The sequence below is a fragment of the Pongo pygmaeus genome, chromosome 1 (assembly GCF_028885625.2).
Source record: "Pongo pygmaeus isolate AG05252 chromosome 1, NHGRI_mPonPyg2-v2.0_pri, whole genome shotgun sequence".
In the NCBI taxonomy this organism is placed as follows: domain Eukaryota; kingdom Metazoa; phylum Chordata; class Mammalia; order Primates; family Hominidae; genus Pongo; species Pongo pygmaeus.
This window is the reverse complement of record NC_072373.2, coordinates 175,351,162-175,366,943: the sequence shown is the minus strand read 5'-3', so window position 1 is coordinate 175,366,943 and position 15,782 is coordinate 175,351,162. Positions and strand designations below refer to the sequence as shown.

General features: G+C 53.1%; 2 protein-coding genes across 7 annotated transcripts in view; one reads left to right on the top strand and one right to left on the bottom strand.

The window, feature by feature from the left end:
• The window catches only part of PCSK9 (proprotein convertase subtilisin/kexin type 9), a 26,911-nt gene extending 13,873 nt beyond the window's left edge, over positions 1–13,038 (top strand). The window contains exons 6-12 of the mRNA XM_054485988.2: positions 2,737–2,933; positions 4,034–4,217; positions 4,740–4,913; positions 5,203–5,351; positions 6,166–6,343; positions 8,053–8,234; positions 10,054–13,038. Of these exons, the coding sequence (XP_054341963.1) occupies positions 2,737–2,933; positions 4,034–4,217; positions 4,740–4,913; positions 5,203–5,351; positions 6,166–6,343; positions 8,053–8,234; positions 10,054–10,269 (1,280 nt within the window). The 3' untranslated portion in view covers positions 10,270–13,038. The remainder of the gene's footprint in view (positions 1–2,736; positions 2,934–4,033; positions 4,218–4,739; positions 4,914–5,202; positions 5,352–6,165; positions 6,344–8,052; positions 8,235–10,053) is intronic.
• The window catches only part of USP24 (ubiquitin specific peptidase 24), a 147,414-nt gene continuing 144,662 nt past the window's right edge, over positions 13,031–15,782 (bottom strand). For all 6 annotated transcript variants that reach the window (XM_063655252.1, XM_054485951.2, XM_063655254.1 and 3 more), the window contains one exon: positions 13,031–15,782. In XM_063655252.1, the coding sequence (XP_063511322.1) occupies positions 15,720–15,782 (63 nt within the window). In that variant the 3' untranslated portion in view covers positions 13,031–15,719.

Genomic DNA, 15,782 nt, shown 5'->3' with positions numbered 1-15,782 from the left:
GGCAGATGTGGTGGAGGAACTGGCAGAGGACTTTTTCTAGACTGTGACTACATTTAATCCACCCAGCGGCCCCCCTGTGAAGTCCAGTTGAGAACTAGGACTCCAGGGGCCTGTGGACAGAGAAGAGGGAGGGTGCTGTCCCTTACTGACTTCCTCCTGTGGCCGGACATTGAGCAAGGCCTCTGTACAGCATGCCCTGGGGCTGGCCTTGCCGTAGCTGCTGAACAGTTGACGAAACCAGTCCAGAGAGGGGAGGTGACTGCCCAGGGTCACACAGCTCAAGCTGGGGAACTTGCTGGGAAAACTGTCAGCTCTGGGCGGCAGCTTGACTTCCATTACAGGCCCCAGCCCCCAGGGTCAAACACTGGCTCTGGTGCTGGCACAGGCAGCCCACTAGCCTGTTTCAAAGGCTGAGAAGGCCCAGGAGTCTGCCCTGTGCTCCACGAGTTCTGCCCTGAGACTTTCCTACAGAGTACAGGTTTTGATGTTCAGTTTTAAAGGCAAGAATCAATAACCTTCTGCCCCATCAGGTGACCCCTTGTGCCTGTCCCACCCCCTTATTGACTGACCTCGGTTCAGTCAGGTCAGTTCCTGAAGGTCAGTGTGTGGAGGGGAGGCTGTTCTTTCCCAGAAAGGCCTTCCCCAGGCCTGGTGCTCTGGCCTCTGGAGGACTTCCCGGAGAAGTCCCTGCTCTGGGGTCCCAGTCAGTGTATGGGAAGCCCTTATTGCATGACCTGGCACGGGGCAGGGGCTCAACAGTCACTATTGCCTTCCTTGCCACTGCCATTTCCTCCTCTGTAAGCAGGGGATTGTGTGTCGAGTCTGAGCACAGAGATAAGCACACAGCAGGTGCTTAATAACTAGCAGCTGTAGGCTGGGCATGGTGGCTCATGCCTGTAATCCCAGCACTTTGGGAGGCCGAGGTGGGCAGATCACCTGAGGTCAGGAGTTCGAGACCAGCCTGGCCAACATGGTGAAACCCCGTCTCTACTAAAAATACAAAAATTAGCCAGGCATGGTGGTGGGTGCCTGTAATCCCAGCTACTTGGGAGGCCAAGGCAGGAGAATCGCTTGAACCCAGGAGGTGGAGGTTGCAGTGAGCTGAGATCGTGCCACTGCAATCCAGCCTGAGTGATAGAGCGAGACTCCATCTCAAAAATAAATACGTAAATAACTAGCAGCTGTAAATGTGGCTGTCGTTCTTCACCTCCACACTCAGTGCCACTCCACTCCCTCCCTCTGTGGTGTGAGGGGCCTCACCAGCTGTCTCCTAGGAGGAGCACGGCTGTGAGATTCCAGCTCCATCCTTGGCCACAGCTCCTGGAGACATCTTAGACGCCAGAATCCAGAAGGCTCCCACACCTAACTCAGACTGGAGGCTGAGTTAGGCCTCCAGTCTCCAGGCCACTGGGCCAGAGCTCACAGGTTGGCAAACGGTTAGAACTGTTACCGGTGGCTGGGTGCGGTGGCTCACGCCTGTAATCTTAGCACTTTGGGAGGGTGAGGTGGGCGGATCACGAGGTCAGGAAATCGAGACCATCCTTGCTACCACAGTGAAGCCCCGTCTCTACTAAAACTACAAAAAATTAGCCGGGCGTGGTGGCAGGCGCCTGTAGTCCCAGCTACTCAGGAGGCTGAGGCAGGAGAATGGTGTGAACCTGGCAGGCGGAGCTTGTAGTGAGCCGAGATCGCGCCAGTGCGCTCCAGCCTGGGTGACAGAGCGAGACTCCGTCTCAAAAAAAAAAAAAAAAAAAAAAGAGCTGTCACTGGTGACAGTAGCATGAGGTAGACCATGATCTGCACCAAAATGGGGGAGTAGAGTGCCACTGAGGCCAGAGGGAACCACACCCTCAAAGGTGGGGAGTTATGGTATGGGGGGGGTCCTAGGCATGGAGTCTTTTAATTCTTCAGACAATCCTGGGAGCAGCTGTCCCTGTTTCACAGAGGGTGGGGCCACACAGCTGGTGAGTGGGCAGCCAAGACTCCATTCAAGTTTGTGTGGGTCCAACACTTGCGGCCACGGTGGAGGGGCATCTGAGCCAGGCCTCAGAGAGTGGCAGGGGGAAGTTGGGTGGGGAAGTGTGCCCTTCTCATCCCTCTGAGGCTTATCCTCTTGGAGCCTCTGTTTCCTGGAAAGGGATAATAAGGTTATTGTGAGGATCCCCTGAGTTCGTATATTCAGACGCTTAGACAGAGCCAGGCACACAGAAGGGCCCGGGGTTGGCTAGTTTGATTGCTGGTGTAATTGCTAATATCTTCCAGTTTGTATTGGTCAAGGTTCTGCAGAGAAGCAGAACCAGTAGGATGTATATATTAAGAGTTTCAAGGAATTGGCTCATGTGACCGTGCGGGCTGGCAAGTCTGAAATTCGCAGGGCAGGCCAGGCAGGCTGGCAATTCCTGCAGAATTTGATATTGCAGCACTGAGTCCTAAGGCAGTCCTGGGGCAGAATTCCTTCTTCCCTGGGAGGCCTCAGTCTGTTCTCTTAAGGCCTTCAACTGAATAGATGAGGCCTGCCCAAGTTATAGAGAGTAACCTGCCTTACTCCGTCTTTTGAATTAAATGTTAGTCACATCTAAAAAATATTTTCGCAGCAGCATTTCCACTGGCTTTTGACCAAACATCAGGCCACAAAGTTGATCCCCAAAATTAACCATCACTCTGTGCCTGTAAGGGAGGGGCTGGGAAAGGAGAGCAGGTCTCCCCAAGGGGTGACCTTGGCTTTGTTCCTCCCAGGCCTGGAGTTTATTCGGAAAAGCCAGCTGGTCCAGCCTGTGGGGCCACTGGTGGTGCTGATGCCCCTGGCGGGTGGGTACAGCCGCGTCCTCAACGCCGCCTGCCAGCGCCTGGCGAGGGCTGGGGTCGTGCTGGTCACCGCTGCCGGCAACTTCCGGGACGATGCCTGCCTCTACTCCCCAGCCTCGGCTCCCGAGGTAGGTGCTGGGGCTGCTGCCCCAAGGCGCGGGTCGGGGGGCGAAGGGCGGAGGGCGGGCGGGCAGGCAGGCGGGCCCCATGGGCTTCTTGTGGCACGTCCCTGGAGGCCGAACCCTTCTGGCTTTGGAAGGAGTCGTCAGAGACCCCCGCCATGCGGGAGGCTGGGGAGGAAGGGGCTCGAACCTCCATCATCCCGAGTCGGAACAGCGGCGGCCCCGCCACGCCCCCACGTAGCCGCGCCCCCACACCCGGTCCTGGCCACTCTCCCTCCTGAAGGTCTCCTGGTACCTGCCCCGCCTCCATCTCCATCCCCAGGCCCTGCTTCCTCTGCCCAATACTCTTAGGGCCTCCCCATTGTCCAGCTACCTCCGCGGCTCCATGACTGATCACTTGAGCAAGGCTAATGTGAATGAGAACAGTTGAGGGCTCAGACCTCTCACCCGAGGAACATCCAGAGAGTGCGCCACATGCCCGGTGCAGTGTGGCTGCGGGGACACAGACACGGAGCCTCGGCCCTGAGGAGCTGGGGGGCAGTGACCGTCCCTCCTGTGACCCACCACCCCTCCAGTGTCAGGACACTGCGGGTATCTAGGGGAAGGAATCTTGAAGTCTGGAACTTCAAGTCTGTGTGTGTGCGCGCGCGCATTGGGGGTGGGGGTTGAGCAGCAGATGCGTACCTGACAGCGGTAACCTAGGCCCCGCCTGGCCTATCAGAGGCTTCCCTGGCGGCCGAATTTAAAGGCGTCAAGCAAACAAAGCCCAACACATCTCTGCCTTGTCCTCTCAGTTTCCCCCCGTGGCACTTAGCACCACCTGATAGACCGAATCGTTTCCTGTCTGTCTCCCCCGCTAGGGTGTAAAGTCCACAGGGGCATTGCGAATGCCGCCTGGCTATGGTAGGGACAGAGGGGAGCACCAGGGTGGGGCAGGGGTGCCAGAGTTCTGCCTGGGGAGTCAGATTTTCCTTAGGAGGGGACATTTGAATGGGACCCAAACAGATGTATAGCAGTTGTCCAGCCCAGCTGGCAAGGCCTGAGTCTGCCTCTGCAACCCCTCTCTGAGGCTCCTTTCTCTGCCACCCACCTCCTCAACTTTCCAGGTCATCACAGTTGGGGCCACCAATGCCCAGGACCAGCCGGTGACCCTGGGGACTTTGGGGACCAACTTTGGCCGCTGTGTGGACCTCTTTGCCCCAGGGGAGGACATCATTGGTGCCTCCAGCGACTGCAGCACCTGCTTTGTGTCACAGAGTGGGACATCGCAGGCTGCTGCCCACGTGGCTGGTAAGTCACCACCCCACTGCCTCGGCCACCGTGATGCTAACAGCCCCTTTGGCAGTCAGGGTCTGTGCTGGGACCTCCAGTGCCAGGCTCTGTGCAGGGGGACCAGAGATGAGGTAGGCCTGATGGTGCCTTCAAGGACACTCAGTCTGATGAGGGAGGCGAGTGCACAGAGGGAACACGAGGTCAGGGCTGTATTAGAGGGAGCCCAGAGGAGGCACCTGCCCAGCCCGAGGGTCAGAGAAGGCATCTTGGAGGAGGGACATTTGATCTGGAGCTTGATGGATGAACAGGAGTTCACCTGGCCGATAAGACAGCAACTACCAAGGCTTAGAGGTGTGAGACGAGGCTGTCTTACCTCACTGAGTAAGGGACTGTAGGCGGCTTACCTTAGAGAAGAGAGCTTGGTGTCTGTGTGCACGTGTGTTTGTGTGTATGTGTGTGCGTGTGTGCACTGGCAGGAGTCCCCTGCTGGGGCAGGAGGGCCGGGCCATCACCATCTTTCACCATTCACCCCTGCACCAGGCATTGCAGCCATGATGCTGTCTGCCGAGCCGGAGCTCACCCTGGCCGAGTTGAGGCAGAGACTGATCCACTTCTCTGCCAAAGATGTCATCAATGAGGTCTGGTTCCCTGAGGACCAGCGGGTACTGACCCCCAACCTGGTGGCCGCCCTGCCCCCCAGCACCCATGGGGCAGGTAAGCAGGATGGCTGGGTGGGCAAGTCCAGGCTGGGGCTTGGGAGGTCTGTGTGACCTTGACAGTCTCTCCCCTCTCCCTTGTCTGTGTAAGGAGGGTGACGCCACCTTAAATAGGATTAAATGAGAATGGGGCTCTGAAAGGGCTTTGCAATACTTTCATAACATGTTTTTATAGAGACAGTTGAGTATGTTCTTTAAGCCCTCCTCTCTCCTACCATGAACTAAAGATTTTTGTGGAGGTCCCCTCACTCCCAGCACCCCCTCCTCATCCCAGGCCCTTTTTGCAGGTTGGCAGCTGTTTTGCAGGACTGTGTGGTCAGCACACTCGGGGCCTACACGGATGGCCACAGCCATCGCCCGCTGCGCCCCGGATGAGGAGCTGCTGAGCTGCTCCAGTTTCTCCAGGAGTGGGAAGCGGCGGGGCGAGCGCATGGAGGTGACTGTACCCCTCCTTTGTGTGTGTGTGTGTGTGTGTGTGTGTGTGCGTCAGTGCTGGGCCCTCAGGGACCCCCAGCAAGCCCCTCCATCCTCCAGACTCCAGCTCTTCTGTAAGCTTACAGGGCTGGCCAGACCAGGAGTGGGGCACTCCTCACCTCACGCGGCTGGGGGCTGCTGGAGACAGCCACAGTGGGAAGGGTTTCCTGGAGGCCGCGGGACAGTGCTGGATGGATTTTCAATGCCCATCTAGGTGTGAGCGTGCGGCAGGGCAGCGTGAGGGTCAGCAATCTGCTACTCTGGACTCAGCCATCTCTAGGCCCTTCTCACTCAGGTGCTCCATGGTTCTGGGAGCTGAGAAATCTCAAACCAGCAAAAAAGGGGAATTGACGTTGATGCTACAGGATAGTGCACAGATGCCATCTGGTTGCAGCATTTTGGTGGAAGGGCAGTGCCCAGCTAGGAGAGTGAGGGGCAGGCATTTCTGGCCTGGGAGATGGTGTCTTGATGCTCATGTGAGAGGCAGAGTGGGTGGAGTGGAGCTGGCAGAGTCCTTTCTTTGGCCTCCTGGATTTCTCTATATCTCCATTTTGAAACCACTCTGTGTTTGGAAGAACTTTTGAGTATTCAGAGCTGCCCACTGGGAGAACAGTCTACCTTGGGCAGGAGTGAGCTCCTTGTCCCCAGAAGGCTGGGTCTGGCTGGCCCCTGGCAGGGACACTGATGAGGGTGCTTGAGTTGATCCTGTCTAGTCCCTTCCTGTGTTTTCAAAGCCCATTCTAAAGCAGATTCCCATTTCTGTCTTTGACTCTAAGGCCCAAGGGGGCAAGCTGGTCTGCCGGGCCCACAACGCTTTTGGGGGTGAGGGTGTCTACGCCATTGCCAGGTGCTGCCTGCTACCCCAGGCCAACTGCAGCGTCCACATAGCTCCACCAGCTGGGACCGGCATGGGGACCCGTGTCCACTGCCACCAGCAGGGCCACGTCCTCACAGGTAGGAGGCTGGGCCTGCCCTGGGGTGAGGAGGGGTCCCTTTCTCCTTATGCACCCACTGCCCGTGAGGCTTGGTCCTCACGAGTGTGATCCGTGAGACTCAAGCCTGACTTGCCATTCCATACTCTGGTTCTGCCACTTCCCTGCCCTTTGAGCCTGGGCAGGTGACCTTCTCTCCTCATCTCAGCTTCCTCCTCCGTAAGAGGGAAAAAGGTATTACCTGCCTCATTGTGTTGCGAGGAGATGGGCAGCATCTAGGGCACTGGCCTGGAGCATGGCAGATGCTTTGCCTAAGGTGGTGCAGTCCAAGAGAGGCAGCTCCAGAGAGAGGCCCCTGGCTGGGGCTGAAAGGAGGGCAGACCTCAGTTTGAATTTCACCCTGCCGCTCGATAGCTGTGTGACCTGGGCAAATTACTTAACATCTCTGTATGAGGAAACGATGGGTGCTAAGCACTTAGCTTAGTGCCGGGACAATATAAATTCTAGCTATCGTTACTATTGTTTTCATCACCCGTTGCTGTAAAATCCAGTCTCTGGTATAGGCAACTATTGACGGGCTACCCTGTGTCGAAAACATGCCCAGGCAGGTAGCAGGAAGTCACAGATGGGGACCTCTTGGGGCATCAAGGGATGGTGCCCCGAGGCTGAGCTGTTCTGGTTGGATGGAGCATGAGAGGTCTGGGAAGACAGTGGGGCTCCAGCCTGGAATAAGAGGCTCAGAGTTGATTCTTGTCTGAGCACGTCCAGGGGAACCACTGAGGGTTTGGGAACAGGAGAGTGAGGGTGAGAACCTGGCTCTGGGCACAGCAGGCTGGCACGTAGGATGGATGTTCAGGAAAGATGAGCATAGTCAGGTGGCTGGTGCCCTTGTCCAGGGGAGAGGCTCTGTCAGGTTCAGGGGTCCTGGCTTGGAGGGAAGTCTGCCATGCTCTAATCACGCTCCCCTTTGGAAGTGCTCAGCCGATGAGCTCACAGGCACATGTCACTTTGAAGTCATGGAATCTGATTCCATGAAACACACCTCAAAGAGCACCATTTTGCAGCTAAGGGAACTGCAGGCTGGACATGCTGAGTGACTGCCCCGAGCCCTTGCAGCTAGGACATAGAGAATACTAGTAACCACAACCCTACCATGTTCAGAGCACATGCCAGGCTCCATGCTGGGGCTTCACACGTGTCATCTTCACAGTGTCCCTGTGAGTAGGTGTGGTTTCTCTTTCCATCTTACAAATGAGTAAACAGAGCCTCAGTGTGGCTGAGTAACCACTATTTTAGGTTTCTTAGCCAATGGGTGTGTATGACTCCTAAGCCCATGGAGGGCATTCTGAAGTGGTTCAGACAGACCCCAGCTTACCGTTGAACTTCTGCCTGCTGGCTGCATGGGGAGGGCTGGGGGAAGTTTGAGCATCTCAGGCCATACAGCCCCTGCCTCATTGTCTCCATCTCTGGGTGGAGAGATGGTGTTTTCCCTGAGAAACTAAGGCTCAGAGAGGTTGAATGGCTCTCCCAAGGTCACACAGCTGGTCAGCTGCAGAGTTGAGAACACAGGAGTCCTGGTGCTCAGGCCAGCATCTCTTTTCTTCTTTGAGTTGTTTCTGGGTTTCCTAGCTCTTGCCTCAGACCTTAAAGAGAGAGGGTCTGATGGGGATGGGCAATGGAGACAGAGCATCCCAGCATTTCACTATCTGAGCTGGCCTTCGTCTGCCCCAGGCTGCAGCTCCCACTGGGAGGTGGAGGACCTTGGCACCCACAAGCCGCCTGTGCTGAGGCCACGAGGTCAGCCCAACCAGTGCGTGGGCCACAGGGAGGCCAGCATCCACGCTTCCTGCTGCCGTGCCCCAGGTCTGGAATGCAAAGTCAAGGAGCATGGAATCCCGGCCCCTCAGGAGCAGGTGAAGAGGCCCGTGAGGCCGGGTGGGTGGGGTGCTGCGTGTCTCTCCTGCACAGCTTTTCTGTGTCAGTCTGTGCCACCACCATACCATGCATCAGGGTGGTGGTTTGCCAGGTAGATGCTGTGGGCAGCTTCCGCCATTGTGTGGACAGCATGTGTATGTGTCTCTGTGTGGCTGGGTCTGTTTTTGCTTTTGTCCAGATCAGTAAGGTTTGCTACCTGGGTATCCCACTCCACTTGGCGTAGAATGTGCATAAATATGGCATAAAGAAATGCAATATGCACGCATTTATTGATTGATCTATTTTTTTTCTGAGATGGGGTCTTGTTATGTTGCCCAGGCTGGTCTCAAATTCCTGGGCTTAAGCGATCCTCTGGTCTCAGCCTTCCCAAGTGTTGGGATTATAGGCGTGAGCCACTGCACCTGGCCTCTCTGATCTATTTAACAAACCTGCTGGGAGGTTCTCAGGGTCAGGAGCAGCACTGGGCTCTGAGGACACAGAGCTCACTCAGCCATGACCCAGAGGGGGTGCCTGAGCTGCATGCTGAATGTTGTTAGCATGACCAGCAAGGCAAGAAAAGGCCCTGCCGAGATTAGCAAGGCATGTGCCAAGCCCTGGAATGTGACAGCCGGGCCTTCTAGAAACCTGGGTGTGTAACTCTCCTTCTTAAAAGCCAGTGGGAGCTCCTTAAAAGGCAGCCCTAAGGAGTCCACTCTTAAATGAACTCAGAGTCAGTTTTAAAATGCAAGTCTGTGTTGATTCTGGTCTGGATGGTACATTCCTCGAGAGCAAAAGACAGTCTTGGTCTTGGATCCACCTGCCCTGGGTGCACTGAGGGCTGCTAGGTTCCAGGTGCTCTTCCTGGCACTGGGGAGGGATACAGGCCCAAGAGACATGTTGTTCTCTCTCCTGGAGCATCTATTTTAGTGGGGGAAGACAGAAAACAAACCAGTAATACAGAGTACTGAAAAGATGCGATGGAGAAAACTACAGCAAGGAAGGGAATGGGGTGGGAGAGAGGTCAGGAGAGGTCTCGCTGAGAAGGTGGACGAAATGGGCCATGAGGCAGAGAACATGTTCCAGGCAGAGCAAAGGCCCCGGGGTGGGGATGTGCAGGGAGTACCAGGAAACCAGAGACGTGGGAATAGTTATGAGATGGGGGGTGCCTCAGAGGGGACAGGGCCAAGTCAGGTGAGACCCGAGGGCCACAGTCAGCAGTGAGCTGGGGCCACCATGCAGGGGTCCGGCCTCAGAGGAGCGTGGTCTGGCCTTGATCTGAACCTCTCACTGCGGCCTAGCTGCTGAGCTGAGAAGAGATGACAAGGACCTTGGGCAGAAGCAGAGAGACTGGAGGGAGGTGGTGGAGGGTCCAGGCATTGGGGTGGGGCTCAGGCTGGAGTCTGAAGGTAGCCTGCAGGCCTGGTGGGTGGATGTGAGTGGGAGAGGGGGAGGATGGCACCAAGGCTCGGGCCCCTGGGCAGATGGAGTTGCCATTAAGTGGGATGGGGCAGGCTGTGAGGCCATCAGTTTCAGAGGGAAGATGAGTTTGGCACTGGCATGGTAGGCATCTGTCTGTCCCCACGCCCCTCAAACCAGGCATGAAGCAGGAGCTCACGTGTTTGGTCAGCGATGGTGCAGAACTCCCTGGGTGGGAGGTGCAGGGTGGGAGATACGTGGTTGTGTCCCAAATGGGCTCTGAGCCAGCGAGGGCTGTCTGCACTTTGGCCTCACAGCGGGATGTCGGAGGGAGAAATGAAGTGTGGGTGGGGGTCCCGGGCCATGCTAGATAAGTGCTTTCTTCTCCTCGGGCTCTGGCAGGTGACCGTGGCCTGCGAGGAGGGCTGGACCCTGACTGGCTGCAGTGCCCTCCCTGGGACCTCCCACGTCCTGGGGGCCTACGCCGTAGACAACACGTGTGTGGTCAGGAGCCGGGACATCAGCACCACAGGCAGCACCAGCGAAGAGGCCGTGGCAGCCGTTGCCATCTGCTGCCGGAGGCGGCACCTGGCGCAGGCCTCCCAGGAGCTCCAGTGACAGCCCCATCCCAGGATGGGTGTCTGGGGAGGGTCAGGGGCTGGGGCTGAGCTTTAAAATGGTTCCGACTTCTCCCTCTCTCAGCCCTCCATGGCCTGGCCCGAGGGAATGGGGATGCTTCCACCTTTCTGGAGCTGTTGGCCTGGCCCTTGAGTGGGGCAGGCTCCTTGCCTGGAACTCAATCACTCTGGATGCCTCCTCTCCAGGTGGAGGTGCCAGGAAGCTCCCTCACTCACTGTGGGGCATTTCACCATTGAAACAGGTCGAGCTGTGCTCGGGTGCTGCCAGCTGCTCCTAACGTGCCGATGTCTGTGGGCAGAATGACTTTTATTGAGCTCTTGTTCTGTGCCAGGCATTCAATCCTCGGGTCTTCACCAAGGAGGCAGGATTCTTCCCGTGGATAGGGGAGGGGGTGGTAGGGGCTGCAGGGACAAACATCGTTGGGGGGGTGAGTGTGAAAGGTGCTGATGGCCCTCATCTCCAGCTAACTGTGGGGAAGCCCCTTGGGGCTTCCTGATTAATGGAGGCTCAGCTTTCTGGATGGCATCTAGCCAGAGGCTGGAGACGGGCACGCCCCTGGTGCTCACAGGCTGTGCCTTGGTTTCCTGAGCCACCTTTACTCTGCTCTATGCCAGGCTGTGCTAACAACACCCAAGGGTGGCCTGCAGGGAGCCATCACCTAGGACTGACTCGGCAGTGTGCAGTGGTGCACGCAACGTCTCAGCCAACCTGCTCCACTACCCGGCAGGGTACACATTCGCACCCCTGCTTCACAGAAGAAGAAACCTGGAACCAGAGGGGGCGTGCCTGCCAAGCTCACACAGCAGGAACTGAGCCAGAAACCCAGATTGGGCTGGCTCTGAAGCCAAGCCTCTTCTTACTTTACCCGGCTGGGCTCCCCATTTTTACGGGTAACAGTGAGGCTGGGAAGGGGAACACAGACCAGGAAGCTCAGTGAGTGATGACAGAACGATGCCTGCAGGCACGGAACTGTTTCCGTATCACCTAGGCCTGATTCACTGGCCTGGTGGAGATGCTTCTAAAGCATGGTCGGGGGAGAGGGACACCTGTCCCTCCTTGAGCACCAGCCCCACCCAAGCAAGCCAACATTTATCTTTTGGGTCTGTCCTCTCTGTTGCCTTTTTACAGCCAACTTTTCCAGACCTGTTTTGCTTTTGTAATTTGAAGATATTTATTCTGGGTTTTGTAGCATTTTTATTAATATGGTGACTTTTTAAAATAAAAACAAACTTTGTCCTAACTCTTGCATAGACTTGACTGCCTAGGGTGATGCCTTGCTTATACTAGGAACTGGGTAAGTTTGTTGAATAGTTGAGTAAGCCAAGTGTTTGATGAGTACTTGTATCTTGAGTACAAGTATTGGGCAAGTACTGGTGATGTGAACTTACTCCTTGTGCCTATCCCAGGAATGAAATGAATGTCTTCCTGCAGCTCCCCTGACCACCCTGGCAGTCAAAGTGCCTCCTCCTTGGTGACAGGTGCCCTACAGCACTCTAGATGCTCTGTTGTCCTGACCTCCCAATGCCCTTTTCATTCTTTTCTCCCCAGTACCTGGCACAGAGCCTGGCCCAAGTATTTATGGAATAAGTTACACTGCCAGATGCCTCTGTAATGAGCCAGTGCTAAGTCCATGGCTTTTTTCATGATTTAAAATTCAGAACAGTCTCAGGTTGGGTGCAATGGCTCATACCTGTAATCTCAGTACTTTGGGAGGCTGGGGCAGGAGGATTGCTTGCGTTTAGGAATTCAAGACCCTGGGCAACAGTGAGACCCCGTCTCTACAAAAAAATTTAAAAGATTAGCGAGGTGTGGTAGCATACGCCTGTGGTCCCGGCTACTCAGGAGGCTGATGTGGGAGGCTTGCTTAAGCTGGGAGGCTGAGAGTGCAGTGAGCTGTAATTACATCACTGCACTACAGCCTGGGTTACAGAGTGCATAATGATCCCATTCAATGTGGGACCTCCAGGCCCTCCACTCTAAGGCTGGTGAATATAGCTGTCTTAAGCAAGTTCTATCTCTACACAGCCCATGTCATAAGGAATCTCAGGCAAAAATCCTCCCAGATTACATTTTCTGACAATTCAGTGTCATATATGGAAAGCATTCAAGAGTTGACAGATGGCAATGGCTTGAACACCCAACTGTGTATCTCTGCCCATTGGAACCTAGGCCTGTGGTGCAACCCTAGACTCTCTCTCCTTCCCCTCCACAGAATCAAGTATCAGCTGGTTAGATATCCACACCCTGACAGCTCTGTGATGTTGGAACAACTTGGTTCTTGCAGAGGGTTAGCAGGTGGCCACCAAGGATCGGGGAGGAAGGGGTGTGGCTTGTAGGAAGAGGAAGATCTGGACTAGCAAATAGGGAAGGGGACCCATGTGAGCAACGCTGGCCACTAGAAATGAGACTGAGACCTGTGGTATCTAGCAAGAAGCCCAGTGTGACCAGCGACACGATCTATGCTGGGGACCACTTGGAAGAGCCAAAAGCTTTGGTGGAGATGAATGGAGACCATCAACCTAAGTTCAGCATCCTCCTTTAAGCTTTGCACATGAATCCTAAAATGGTCAGCCTCTCCAGAGAAAAGAATAGCAAAAGGCTCAGAGGACCCACAGTCCCCTTTATTAGTGTAAAGTACTAAGAGGAATCATAACAGCACTTAGCACCAGGCACAGGCTCATGTTCCCCCGCCCACTAAGGCTGTGTTCTGATATATGAAGAATGGCGGCAAGACTCCAACTCTGTTTTTGAAAAATTTATTTTATACTCTTAGAAGCTAAGAACTTTGCCACACATGAACCAAATTTAGAATTAAGGTTCTTCCCTAGTGTATCTACTTCCTTTTGAAATTTTATAAACAAGATTTTATACACAAGAGGTAGCAGAGGAAAATTCCAGTCTGCTTGTTCCAAGCTCAGAAGGTAACTGCACACACCTCAATGTTAGCAGGGAAGGTGGGGCAGGACAGGATAAGTTTGATGATAACGGCGCTCTAGTTCCTAAAACTGATTGTAGTTGTCAGTGACCGTGTGAGGACTCCAGGAGAAGTCGTGGTGAGATGCCTGCTGGGATGCTTGTTTTCTTTCCCAGGATGCCTTCAACAGGCAGAATCGGCCATCCTAAGATCGGCCTCACTAAGGGAGCTTCTTGAGAACACACAGCATTATTGAGTTAATTGTGCAATTCCTGCTCTGTTTGCAGACCATTTTGAAAGGTTTATAAAAACATCTTCATCCAAAAAATTGGCAGTAAAAATGACAACTCTTCCAAGGTAAGCCTGTCATAATTGTCACTGTTGTACTACATTAAAAAAAGTCATCAGCAGGTTCATTGACTGTAGCTGTCAGCAATCAAGTGGTTACCAGCAAAGTGAAAACGATGGTCATTGCAGCAACAATATAAGCAACATGATCTGAAGCGTATAATGTACACGGTGGACGATCCTGATGAAGCTTTACAGTGAGGACAGCAGGTGCCAGGGGTGCGGAAGGCGTTGTTTCCATAGGAAATAAGGGGACTAGAAGTGGCGATTTCACTCCTGATTTTGGGCTCCTGAGAGTGCAGTCGCCAGCGATGACATCACAGCTGGATCATCGCCAGCATTTCAAGGTCATGTCCCACACAATCTCTTGGTGAGGATGTGGGTGGAGAGAAGGTGAGAACAGGGTAGGGGAAACAGTAGGACAGGAAGTATTCATGTACTCAAAACCAATGTTAGAACATCACATTTCAAACTGCAAGAACATTGGAACTGTCTGAAGTTTGCCACTCGCCTCTGTCCGTTTTTCTAAGGGTACAGTTCTGCTCTTAAGTGCTGGCCCTTCCATCTTCTCAGTGTGTTTGACAAAGGCCATTGCCAGCCTCCAGCAAGTCACAGAATAACAAAGTGAAGTCTGACGGCACAGAAACCCTCACTGCCAGAGAATGAAACGACTGGGCCATGGCAAGAGCACAGTAATGAGTTGCCATCTGCCTGGCCACGTGCCCACACAATGCCACAGCAGCCAGACAGGCACTCCAGGGCTGGGTGCGCCTCTGTGACTTGGCAAATCTGACAGTGAAAACCTGGCACTTTCTAAGGCTCCCTAGTTCTGTGCATGGTGAGATGAAAATAAGGCAGAACCTGTAACTAAAGGCAAAACAGGGCCGAAAATGTGAGCAATTCAAAATACAAAATGTACAAAATATATATGAAATATGTGGGTGTAAACCCCTCCCCCCATCATAAAAGGGAGCTGGTATAAATGAGTGAATGGTGCTATACTTTGGAAATACGACTAAATGGATGGTTATTCAATTGCTTTATATTTATTTCTGGGAAAATAAATCTTAAACCTTGACTGTCTTTTCAGTGTTAATTAGTCATGTTGAGGAGAAACAAATTCTCAAATTCCTTCTCTGCATTACAATTACTATGAAACTCACAAGCAGTGTGTACCAACTCAAATAGTTAACTTCATATACAACCAATACCAAGGGTTTCAGTAATTATGTTTTAAGCAAAAGCAAATGATTGCAGATCACATGATATAAGACTACAGTTTATTCAATATGTCTCCAAGCATTAAAAAGATAATTCTGTGAAGTCAAACTCAGTAAAATTGTATCTTAAAGTGCTTTTATTTTGCTGTTTTTAAAATCTGTTTGGGGAACAACTCATAACTTAAGTGATTGATGTCAAATAATGCACCCTGTACTTCTAGAGAACACAGCATTTTCAAAATTGCTCTTTTCAATCTAATTATATCAGAAAAATATCTTCAAGAGCTTAGTATTTCCCAATTTTTGATCCTGATCCTGGTAACCTTTCATCAAGATCCAAGCTTATGCGTAGGGTTCTCATCTAGACCCATCTGAAATTCTATACAAATAGGGAGACATATTAAATACAAAGGTCTGTGTAAATTGACTTAATTACTATTTTACAATGAAAAGGAATTTTATTACATCTTTACATCATTTTAAATTGGATATTCCTGTTTAATGTTACTACAAGATTAAAAATTTGCCCCCACATATCTAAAAGCAGCTTGCCTTTTCTTAAAATATAAAAACCAAAGGAATTTCTTTTGTAGCATCGTAGAGAAAGTAACAGCTTTATGCTCACTCTTGTATGTTCGTGTAACAAAAAAGTCTGCCACTGGCTCTATTTCCGAAAATCTGCACAGAAATGTGAATCCACATATAGACCACGCTCCCGGGACCGCTGATCCACATGCCGGAGTTCTCCCACTGCCAAACAGCTCCCAAACCTTCTAGTGGCCTAAAAACGCTTTCCTTGAGAAATACACGATCCACCCAAGTCACAGCAGCTTTCCCAGTCCAATCTCCAGGCTCTTCCAAAGGGTTCAAGTTTGAGATTCTGATTCCAAGAAGGTGCTGAGCATCCAGAATTGTGTCTTGACTCCTCTCAGGCTGGGCACATTCCTCTAGGGATCAACATCATCAAGGTCACTTCTCAACTCACCAATCATCATGGGAGATTCTGAACC